At 41.5% G+C, this 12547-nt stretch overlaps 1 protein-coding gene and 1 pseudogene across 1 annotated transcript; one reads left to right on the forward strand and one right to left on the reverse strand.

Moving 5' to 3' along the window:
* The first annotated feature begins 7273 nt into the window (after positions 1 to 7273).
* Positions 7274 to 8260, forward strand: LOC129069090 (olfactory receptor 2A12-like). The gene has a single exon (XM_054571601.1). It carries the CDS (start codon positions 7274 to 7276, stop codon positions 8258 to 8260), a length of 987 nt encoding a protein of 328 aa, XP_054427576.1.
* Positions 8261 to 11442: 3182 nt separating this feature from the next.
* LOC129069091 (heterogeneous nuclear ribonucleoprotein A1-like) lies at positions 11443 to 12451 on the reverse strand (annotated as a pseudogene).
* Positions 12452 to 12547: the final 96 nt, after the last annotated feature.

The raw sequence follows: 12547 nt of genomic DNA on the forward strand, positions 1-12547 counted from the left end.
TTCTGGTCACATTTTATTTTCTGGGAAATAGAGGGTAGAGTCATGCTTGGCAGTGTTCAAGTAATTCTGTCACTGAAAAGAATCAGGGTGGCCAGAGTTTTATTCTGTCTATGATCCTAGATTGCTTCTGAACTTGAGCAAGTCACTGTTCCTGCCTGGACCTCAGTTTCCTCATTCATCCCCTGGAGAGATGGGTCCCTGCCCGGATTACCTGTTCAGAACTGAGGTGAGGGTCAATGACACGTATGAGAGGTGACAGGGCCTGGGCTCAGGGCAAGAGGTGGTTATCATTTACATTATGGTTCCGAGGAAAATGATTGGCACGACATGTTTTCATGTGTCCTGAGTTCTAGGCCCCAGCTTCTTCCTGCCCCTGAACCTCTGGACCCCATCAAGCTGGCCTGGGGGAAGTGTGTGGGGTGGGAGGGCAGCTGGGATACAGGGGCAAACACCCACAGGGCGGTTCTTGGAGCTTGTGGCTGAGTCTGAGGAAGAGCTGAGGGAGACTTGGGATCACATTTCTCCCTCCTTGTTCCCTATAAAGAACCATGAAAGACTCAGATGGGACCCTCTGATGCTCCTAACCTGGGAAGAGTTCAGGGACACATAGTGGATAAAGCTCCAGAGATGCCACAAAGGAGAGAATGTATACCCTCCCTTCCAGGTGTGATTTTGGGAACGGGGTGTGGGAGAGGGGAGACCAGGAAGTAGACACAGGGATGGCATTGACCCTCATCAGCTGCTTATTCTGTACTAAGCATTAGGCTCACACATCCTCATATGCCTACATTTGCATCATAACACAGAGAGAAATAAGTGTCTTCCCCATGTTAGAGGCATGGAAACTGAAGCTTAGCTCAGAAGGCACAGCCATGTGTAGTAGCAATGAACTTAGTTTGCATCTGGGTTTTTCACTTAACCATCATGTGACCTTGGGTAAGTAAGTCCCTTACCCTTTCTCAAACTCTTTTCTCCTCTGTCAAATCTCTGCCTCCCAAGGCCAGAGTGGTGCCAATTCAAAATGCACTCTAATTGTCCTTGGCCTTTGCCCCTAAAGGTGGGAGTCAGTGGGGCCTGGGAGGTATTTCTGCTCCCTGAACACGCAGTGGCAGAGATGGTCTTAACCACGGCCAGCCCTGCTGAGGTTTGTGAGGTCCAGAGGAAAAGGGACAAAGAGCCAGGGGCCACATCAGGCTGTCTGTGGGCCTCTGAGGGCCAGGCAGGGAGGACGGAGCTGCTGAGCTGTGCCTCTCCTGGATGCAGGCTGTTCATCAAGTGCTTCACCAACTCCTGCTAATAGCAGAGTAGACAACTCCTGCACCAGGTTGTCCCGAGCTGTCTCGATTCTTCAGACTCGGGACGGAAGCAGAGGTGGTAAACATTTAGCAATCCCTCCCGGATGGGGAGGGGAGGCTCTGATTCATATTTACTGATTTCTGTGGTATAAGTACATCCTCTATGGCCAAGTTCAAGATAAGAGCATGATGTCACTAAACTCGGAGGTGGGAAGAGATGCACAGAATAGAGTATTTTCACCAGACAAATTCAGTAGGTACAAACAACTTCTAGAACATGGGTAACAGATAGCTACACTTTAATAGTAGAATAATTAGGATGTGAAGAGCTTTGAGCTTTTGTTTTTAACCTTTGGGTTTCTTTAAATTTCATAAACTGATTTATCTTTTTTCTTCCCACATTATTGAAATATAATTGATATAACATTGCATAAGTTTAAGGTGTACAACCTGATGATTTGATCCCTTATATCTTGTAGTAAATGGTAAAGCATTTACTATAAGAAGGTTAGTTAACTCCTTCTTTCCCTCACATAATTATCATTTTGTTGTTGTTATGGGGAGAACATTAAAGCTCTACCCTCACAGCAACTTTCAGGTCTATAGTAAAATATCCTTACCTATTGTCACCATGTTGTACATTAGACTCCAGAGTTTATTCATCTTACAGCTGAGCACTTCTACCCTCGGGCCAGCATCTCCCCATTCCCCCACCCCTCAGACCCTGGCAACGAGCATTCTCCTCTGTTTCTATGAGTGTGATGTTTTTAGATGCACTAATAAGGGGGATCATGTGGTATTTGCCTTTTTCTCTCTGGCTTATTTCACTTAGCATGATGTCTTCAGGGTCCATTGATCTTTGAATGTAATGTAATTTATCTAATTGTAGTTTATATAATTTAATAATTATCTTGTGTAACCTCACAACATTTCTGAAAAGCCAACAACTTGTTTTGGTGACCTGTGGTTGAGGAGGAGAGACCTCAGTGCCCAAACTTCTCTTTCTGAACAGCTGGGGAACCAAAGCCCCAACAAAGGCAGGGACAGGAACTCAGTCATGACAGGTATGGCCAGGACTAGTGCCAGGGATTTGAACACATTATCTCATTTAACTCTCCCAGTAATCCCCGATTAAGGTTTTAAGAGACTACTACTATCATTTTACAGAGAAGAAAATTGAGGCAGAATAACAGCTGCTTGAAGGGAACATGCACTAGAACTTGAAAGGTCCTGATTCAAATTTTGGCTCTATACTTAGAAGATGTGGGCCCTTCGGCAAGTCCCTCACTGCACTGGGCCTCACCTTCTTTGTAGGGAACACGGGGCTGATACCGCCTACTTTCCAGATGTTGTTTGCCAGGACCTGGTCCAAGACCTGGTATAGAGTAGGTGCTCCGTGGTCAACTCTTAATTACCATCAGGGAGGCTGAGCAACTTGTCCAAGGCATTGTACTAACGCGTCATGGAGGAGGATTTCGGCTTGCTCAATGAGGCATGGAGGTGTCCCTCAAACTAACAGGTCAGGGTACAGGGGTTTGGGACGTAAGAAGGCCTTCAGTTTTCGACATTTCTACAAGGTGATCAGGTGCCAGGCTCTCTCCCCTGGGCAGGTTACATTCCCCAGAAGGCTGGAAAAAGAAATATACATACAGGTCACTACCCTTTTCAGCATTGTGGATGTGGGTGTTCCTGCTATGTCCCTGAGGGGGACTTCAGGAACTCTTCCTTGAAGGTTCTTATTGACAGCATTCAGGAAATTCCATTTTGGCATCCCCCCCCCGTCTCCCGCTGGGGACAGGATCGTGGTGTCAGGAGACAGCGAGAGCCCTTCCCCAGCTCTCCCAGGAAAACCTGGTGAGGAGGCAGGACCATAAAGCCTCAGCAGCTTGGCCCACTGGGATGAGCAAGGGATGGTGCACACTCCCTCTGTCTGGGCCCCAGTACCCGACAGGCAAGGCTTTCAGGAACCTGGGCTGGCCTGGCCGAGTGCCAAGAGCTGCCCAATGGCCAGAAGGCAGGGCGTTCCGCCTCTGACCTCTCAGAAACATGGCACTTTTCTAGAGGCTGGCTTGCCTGGAATGCTGGCTCGTTGGACTCTGTTGCTCTGCGAGCTTCCAGTTCAGTCTCTTTCCCTTAACAGCTAGTGACAGCCTCTCTGTGACTTGTTTCTGCAGATATCTGAGGGGTGAGATGGTCACTGGGCTTTGGGTTATGGGCAGGATCTGGGCACCTGTGGGGGCCAGAAGGCAGAAATAGCCAGACCACCGAGCTCCTTCTTGTGCATACACCCCAGTTTCTTTCTAGCCCCTTTCTTCATTTCCCAGTATTTTTTCCTCAATCCCCTTCATTCCTTCCTCCTTCCTAGACCCTCTTCTTTTGTTCTAAGGGCCTCTGTACTAGCCCTTCTGGGGGGTGTGTAGTGGTGTGGCATTGAGCTCTTCGTTGGCAAATCCTGCAGAGCTAATGATGTTGAACATTTTTTTACTTGATTAAGGGCAAAGATTAAAAAAATCTTTTGCCCATTATTCCATTGAGTACCTTCTTTTCGTTAATTTGTAGTTATTTATTCTAGATAGAAGGCTTTTGAATTCTTCATTTTAATGGAATGTGGTTTATCATTTTTTCTCTGTGGATGGTGCTTTTTGTGTCCTGTTTAAGAAATGTCTGCCTACTCCAAGGTGATACTATTTAGTATTTGATTTAAATTTTTTTTTATTTTACCTTTATCATTTGAATCGACAGTTACCTGAAATTGAACTTGTGTATCATGTGACTAGGATTCAAAAAGTATTTCTTCTGTGTAAATATCCACATGATCCAGCAGAATTTATAAAAAAGACCACCCTTTTCCCATTGCATTACCAGATGAACTTTGTCATAAATCAGATGACCATATTCATGGGTCTATTCTTGGCTTTATTCTATTCAGTCAATCTGTTTGTTTTTTCTTGTGCCAATTTCTCACTCCCTTAATTATTTTAGCTTTCTAGTAAGTCTTACTTTCTGGTAAGTTCTACATATAAATTTTATAACCAGGTAGTCAATTTCTGTAGGGAAAAAAACTGCTGGGCTTTTGACTGGGATTGCATTGAACCTGTAGAAATCAATTTTAAATCTTTATAACGTTGAACTGTCCCACTCATGAATGTGGAATATTCTCCATTTACTTAGGTCTTCCTTAATTTCTCTAAAGAATGTTTTTCTATGCATATTTCATTAGATTTTCATTACTACATATTTGATTTTTTAAAATGTTCTTATAAACTATTTTCTAGTTGCTGTTATAGAGAATTCCATTGATTTTTGTGTGTTGGCTTATTTCAGTTTGTCTTTGATTTCTTTTAGATTTGCTACCTATATAATAATGTAACCTGCAGGTAATGACAGGTTTTATTTCTTCCTTTCCAATCCTTTGGTCTTTTATTTATTTCTCTTGACTTATTTCACTAGCTAGGACCACCAGTAAAATGGTGATTAGAAATGGCAATAGTGAGCATTTTTGTTTCACTTCCAATGTCAGGGAGCAAGTTATTAATATTTCACTATTCAGTACGTTTGCCATAGGCTGCTTCTTCTTTTATTGGAGATAATATTTATCACATTAAGAAGTTTCCCTTTTATTCCTTGTTTAATAAGGGGTTCATTTCTAATTTTAATTGATTGCTGATTTTTACCAAATGCTTTTTCTGTATCTATTGAGTTAATCATATCATTTCTCCCTTAATTCTATTAATAAGATGAATTACATTGTTAGCTTATCAAATGCTAAATGAACCTTGCATTCTTAAAATAAACACAATTTGATTGTGATGTATTATCCTTATTATGTTGCTGAATTCAATTTACTATTATAGTGTTTAGGAGTTTTGCAACAATGCTCATGAGAGATTGGTTTATAAGTTTCCCTTCTTGCAATATGTTTGGGGTTTTTTTGGTATTGAGTTTGTGCTGGTCGCATAAAATGAAACAGAAAAATTTAACTCTTTTTTTAACCTTTGGAACAGTTTGTTATGATTGGTATTATTCTCTTAAATGTTGAAAACAATCACTAGTTAATCTATTTGGGCTTGGAGTTTTCTTTCTAGGAAAGTCTTAAATGATAGATTCAACTTTTTTTGAAAGACAGGGGACCCTTTTGACTTTTTTTCTTCTTGTGTCAGTTTTGGTAATTTGTGCTTTTAAAGACATTTGTTCATTTCATTTAACTGTCAAGTTTATTGGTATAAAGTCTTCTGTAATTTTTTAAATGATCTTTTAAAAGAGTGTAGAATCTATAGTAATACTTGTCTTTTTGTTCCTGATGTTGGTAATTTGTGTTTTAATTCTCTTTATCTGTCTTGCTAAGGATTACATATTAATTATATCAAAGAATGAAATTTTGGTTTTGTTTCCATTTCATTATTTTCTGTTCTTATATTTATTATTTTATTCTTTCAGCTTCTCTTTGATTTGTAGTCCTTTTTCTAGCTTCTGGAGCTGTGAAGTTAGCTAATTAATTTTTATCCTTTCTTCTAATGTGCATTCTCATCACGGAAGAAGGAAATAAATTCTCCCTGAAGCACTGATAATGTTTGAACTTCATAATTATTGAGTTCAATATATACTAATTTCCATTTTTATTTTTCTTTGTTTAATACATTAATTAGCAGTGTATGCTAATTTCAAAGTAGTTGGGTGCTTCCCTGTTGTGTTGATTTTAAATTTGATTTCTAGCCAATTTTATGGTAACCAGAGAATATAGTCTAAATGATTTCCACTTTGGAATTTTTTGAGCTCGCATTCATGATGCAGCATCTGATCAATTTTGACAAATGTTTTATGAAGCCACAACATATTTCTTTTAGTTAGTATTTGTATGGCATATATCTTTCATTCTTCCTTCCTAGTGTGTCTATTGTCCTTATATTAAGGCATGTTTCTTTTCCCCCAGCTTTATTGATAAATCACTGAGACAACATTTTTGTCAGTTTAAGGTGTGCAACATGTTGATTTGATATATTTATATATTGCAAAATGATTGAGGTGTGTTTTTTGTAAGCAATATATAAGGATTTTTTTTAAAGCAGTGTGGAAATATGCCTTCTATTAAAATATTTAGTACATTTGCATCTGCATTTAAAGATACTACCTACATGGTTAAAGTTCATATTTACCATGTTTCCACTGATTTTCGATTTGACCTACCTGTTTTATCTTTGGAATAACTTCAGTCTGCTATCACATCACAGTGTCCCTCTGGCGCCCTCTACTGACAGAGCCTCCCATTGTCAACTGGCAAAGAAGAAATGGATGTGCTGGTGAGGCTTGCAGCACATCCAGACAAGGGGCTCTAGGTCAGACAGGAACTCCATCTCTAAAGGTTTGGGAGCTGGATGTATGTAAACTAATTGTTTAGTTAGCTATGTGAGAGACCAGCTTGTCCTCTGTCAGGTGTGAAATAAGACTGGGGAGACTGCATGTGAGTAGTTTGCAGTTATTTACTATTATAAGGTATTGTGTTAGATGCTTCATATACAGTGCCTCTAGTCTTCACAAAATCCCAGAGATATTAGTATTAATATTAGTAATAGTCACATTTTACAGATGAGGAGACAGAAGCTCAGAGAGGTTAAGTCACTTGCTGAAGACAGCAGATGAACAGCAGGGCCAGAATTCACATCCTAGCCTGTTTGCCTTTCACGGCAATGCTTTCTCTAGACCCTCCTACTTTTTTTTTCTTTTAAGATTTTATTTACTTATTTTTAGATAGGGGAAGGGATGGGGAAGAGAGGGAAAGAAACATCAGTGTATGGTTGCCTCTTGTGTGTCCCCTACTGGGGACCTGGCCTGCAACCCAGGCATATGCCCGGACTGGGAATCGAACTGGCGACCCTTGGTCCACAGGCCAGCACTCAATCCACTGAGCCATGTCTGCCAGGGCTAGACTCTCCTACTTTAGATGACATTTACATGAGTGTAATTCTCTTATAGACCCCACCATGTGGATGCCTCCAATGCAGAACCAAAGTTGGGTTTCTGAGTTTATTCTGCTCGGCTTCTCCAGGGACTCCACATCCAACAGGATCCTCTTTGTTGCCTTCTTTCTCCTCTACCTGAGTGCAGTCCTGGGCAATGGGCTCATTGCCACCCTGATCTGCCTGGACGTGCATCTTCACACGCCCATGTACTTCTTCCTCTGCATTCTCTCCCTGTTGGACATGAGCTATGTCACCACCACTGTACCCCAGATGTTAGTGCATCTTCTTTCTCAGTCTCAGACCATCTCTTTTGCTGGCTGTTGGCTACAAATGTTTGTGTTTGGTGCCCTGGGCCTGACCGAGTGCATTTTCTTTGTAGTCATGGCTTATGACCGATACATAGCCATCTGCTACCCACTGCGTTATACTGTCATCCTCAACTGGAACCTGTGCACACGGTTGGCAGCTGGGAGCTGTGCCTGTGGTTTCTTCTTCTCTCTGATCCATACTTTTCTCACCATGCAGCTGCCATACTGTGGGCCCAATATGGTCAACCACTATTTCTGCGAAGGGCCCTCAGTACGAAGCTTGGCCTGCATGGATACCCACCTCATTGAGATCATGGATCTGGCTATCAGCGTGTTCATGGTTTCTGTCCCACTCTTCCTCATTGTGGCCTCCTACATCCGTATTGTCCAATCCATTCTCAAGATCAAGTCCATAAAGGGCCGTTGCAAGGCTTTCTCCACCTGTGCTTCCCATCTGACTGTGGTTTCACTCTTCTATGCTCCAGCCACCTACATCTACATGAGGCCCAACTCCAGCTATTCCCCTGATAAAGACAAGCAGATCTCTCTCTTTTACAATGTCTTCACGGCTCTGCTCAACCCTGTGGTCTATAGCTTGAGGAACAAGGACATCAAAGGGGCTTTTCTCAAAGTTATGGGGTGGAGTAGAGGGACTAGTGAACTGGGATTCAGGAGGGGCTTGGGGCATAATATCCATTGATGAGGAAAGGGACATGTATAACGTATGTGACCAACAGTGTGCATTTGAACCAACATAGTACTTGATCAGTGGAACAAATGTGGTACATAGAACCAACATGACTGTCTTGATCATATTGCTACATTGTAGTATAGTATGTGGTATAGTAATGACTCCATAATTGCAGTGACTTATAAAAGTTGATTTACTGTTCATGTTTCATGTCAGTTGTAGGCAACCTATAGTCTTCTGCCTTTGAATTTTTGGATACACCCTAAAGGAGGAAGCTCTATTTGTAATGTGCCTCTCTTAGGACAGAAAGAAAGGAGTGAAGGCTAAAACACATCTCTTTGCTCACATTCTATTGGCCAAAGCAACTCAAGTGGTCAAGCATTTTCTTCCCACAGAAGAGTAATGTAAGTCATTTGGCAATGGGTATGGATGTATAACCCTCTACTATGAGAGCAGCAATAATGGAGACAATAATATAACCCACCACAATGACACTGGAACCAATAGAATACATGTGTAACCAACATGTATGCATGTGAGTGACATGGTATGTGGACACAGCAGAGGGCCAAGGTAATGTAAATCAAAATGACATGTAAACAATAAATATCTGCAGACAGCATTGAAAATAAAGCCACTGGTATATGAAACCAATGCAGCCCACAGACCTGACTTGGCACAAGAAGCTTATGTTATTCATGGGGCTAACATGGGATACTCTGCATTATTCTGTGGAAGGACAAAGAACCTAACACTAACAGACTAGGGTTCTAATCTCAAGCTTGCTATTTTGTTTGTTGACTTTGGACAGTTTAATTCCTTTATCTGGATCTTACTTCACTCACCTATAAAATGAACACCATAAATTTAATATCTCTGAAATGCTATGTCCCAGTAGATGAAGTACATGAAACTCAAATGCAAAAAACTCTGAATCCTCTGTGAACCATAAGCAGAAGACGAAAACCATAGAAGACTGAGTTGCTGCATGTGTGCCGCCATCTGTTAACCATAATGGGCAGCACAGATGGCTGTGAATCTTATTCTTTCAAGGGATCTTGAGGATCTCTAAGGATGCTGGCACAGAGCCTCAGAGTTAGCAGAGACATCCTGCTGTCTTCCAGGATGGTGGCCCAGAGGTCTTGGGGATGAATCAGTTCAGTTTCAGTAGCATCCATTATGACCCAGACAGTATCAGATGCTGTAGAAACCAAGTGAGACATGTGGAGAGATATACAGTCATGAAATTGTAATCTACAACCTAAGAAGTTGCCACGGTAATCTGTGTGGACCAATGACCTCATAAAAATGATGTTCCTTAAAAATAAGACCAGCAACACTGAAAGGAAAAGAAATCAACAGAGACAAGAGGGAAGGAGGGAGGGGGGCGGGGAAAAGGAAGGGAAGGGGAAAGTCAAGGAACATATAGCAAGGACTCATGGACAAAACCAAAGGGGAAGAGCTGAGGGAGGGAAGGAGGGAAGGGGCAAGGGAAAGTGGTGGGGGGTAGGCAGAGACAAATGTATTTGAAAAAATAAATTAAAATAAAATTTAAAAAAACGTGACAAAAGTACAAAAAAAAAAAGAAAAAAAAAGACAGTCATAAAATTAAAAAAAAATGATGTTCCTTCAGCTGGATACCAGGCCAGAGGACCAGGTTACACCTCACCCCACTCCTATTCACCACCGTGTCCTTCAGCACTTTGTAAGCTCTCCAGAGGTTGGAGTCAGGGAGAGGGAGAGAGAGACCCCAAGAACATTAATATTATTTTTTTCCACCAGTGGGATGATAGCTCAAAGTAGAAATTAAGTTTAATTACTGAAAAATAAAGTTGCAGAACTCTGAGAAAATAAAGAGTATATTGTGGCTGTAGAGAACATGAAGAGGGACACCTACTTACCAAGAGTTGACAGGTAAAGACTTGTGAAGGATTAAAATTTAGCTGATACCTGAAGATGAGGAGTCACCCATGCAAACAGTCAGGAGAAGGGCATTTCAGGCAAGGGGACACCAGGCACAAAGTCTCCAAGTCAAGAAAGGGCTTTTCATTGTCCACAGAGATAGATGAAAGATCATGTGATCATCATAAAGTGAGCAGAAGAGATAGAGAGAGCATTGAAACGTAGGCAAGGTAAAGTCCTAAAGAGCCCTGTAAGATTTAAGTGTTTATGCTAAGTGCAGTGGAAATGCTTTGGTTCTTATTAAGAGAGTGATACAGTTTTAGGGACGACAGACTCCACTGTGAGTGTGAGTGTGACTTGAGGTGACTCAAAAGCAGGGAGGAGAAAAGGCCATTGGGGATGAGAATGTCAGGGACTCACAGGCCAGGAATGAGAATAAAGAATCACCTTTTTAAGAGTGGAATCTTGTCATTTGTGACAACATGGATGGGCCTAGAGGGTACTGTGCTGAGTGAACTAAGTCAGACAGAGATATACAAATGCCATACGATTTCACTTATATGTGGAATCTAAAGAAAAAAATAAGTAAACAAGCAGAACAGAAACAGACTCATAGATACAGAGAACATTTTGATGGTTGCCAGATAGGATGGGGTTGGGGGAATGGGTGAAAAAGGTGAAGGTAATTATGAAGACAAGTTGGAAGTTACAAAGTAGTCCTGGGGATGTACAGTACAGCATAGGGAATATAGTCAGTAATATTGTAATAATTACATATGGTGCCAGGTGGTCACTAGATTTATTGGTGTGATCACTTCATAAGTTATATAAATGTCTAAACACTGTATTATATGCCCAGAACTAATATGTATAATATTGTACATCAACTGTAATTGAAAAATAAAAATAATTATTATTATTATTTTAAAAAGACACATTTATTCAGCGTCATTATCAGACTATTACATTTAGCAATCAACAGCATGGGTGCAAAAAAAAGAAAAAGGAAAAAAGAATAAAGAAAAACTACATTAAAAACCCTTTGTTGGAATGCTTTACACTTTCCACAGAACAGAAACTAAAATAACCTGTTATACAATTAGTCACAAATACAGTCCTCGAATCTTTTTGCCCATTCACATGAGTATTGTCTAAAACATGTCTTCTTTGTGGCAGCTAGGCCCTGCCACCACTGTGCTTGGCTGAGCTCACAAATCTGTTGTAACCTGTAGCTTCCCTGTCACTTCTCTGGCTCTCCTCTCTTGCTAAGCTTTGTTTCCTGGCAGCAATTAAAACCTTCTGCCACTGCCGTAGCTACTGCTGCTGCTGGAACTGCCATAGGCCCCTTGAATTCATGGTTTGGCAAAGTATTGGCCTCTACCACCATAAGGGCCAGAGCTTCTGCCTCCAAAGTTTCCTCCTTTCATGGGTCCAAAATTTGAAGATTGATTGTTGTAATTACCAAAAGCATTGTAGCTTCCACCACCTCCAAAATTGCTTCCATCTTTACCAAATCCATTATAGCCATCCCCACTGCCACCAAAACCGCCACCACCATGGCTACCACCAAAGCCACTTCGACCGCTGAAGTTTCCTCCAAGACCAAAGTTGTCATTCCCACCAAAACCACCTCCATGACCACCTCTGAAGTTTCCAGAACCACTTCGACCTCTTTGGCTGGATGAAGCACTAGCCATCTCTTGCTTAGATAGGGCTTTCCTTACTTCACAGTTGTGGCCATTTACAGTATGGTATTTCTGAATGACAATCTTGTCTACAGAATCATGGTCATCAAAAGTTACAAAAGCAAAGCCTCTCTTTTTGTCACTGCCTCGATCAGTCATGATTTCAATCACTTCAATTTTCCCATACTGTTCAAAATAATCTCTTAGGTGATGTTCTTCAGTGTCTTCTTTAATTCCACCAAAAAAATCTTTTTCACAGTTAAGTGGGCATCCGGTCTTTGAGAATCTTCTTTTGACACAGCCCTCTTTGGTTCCACCACACTTCCACCCACCTTGTGTGGCCTTGCATTCATGGCTGCATCCACCTCCTCCACAGTGGCTTATGTGACAAACCCAAAGCCTCTGGAGCACTTGGTGTTTGGATCTCTCATCACCACACAGTCTGTGAGCGTTCCCCATTGCTCAGACTGGCTCCTCAGGCTCTCATCTGTTGTTTCAAAGCTCAAACCTCCAGTAAAGAGCTTCCGTAGCTGTTCCAGCTCTTTGGGGGACTCTGACTTAGACATGACGACCATAGGAGAGGAGATTTCACTGGTGCTTCCTCAGAGGCGTCCACTGGCAGAAAGCGAAAAATAAAAAATTATTTTAAAAATTCTTTGCTAATTATGGTGCTGAAGTTGAGATGACAAAGAGAAAGAACTGGGAAACT

Source organism: Pteronotus mesoamericanus, unplaced genomic scaffold, assembly GCF_021234165.1.
Source record: "Pteronotus mesoamericanus isolate MK-2021 breed Mesoamerican mustached bat unplaced genomic scaffold, CSHL_Meso_final contig_221, whole genome shotgun sequence".
Taxonomy (NCBI): Eukaryota; Metazoa; Chordata; class Mammalia; order Chiroptera; family Mormoopidae; genus Pteronotus; species Pteronotus mesoamericanus.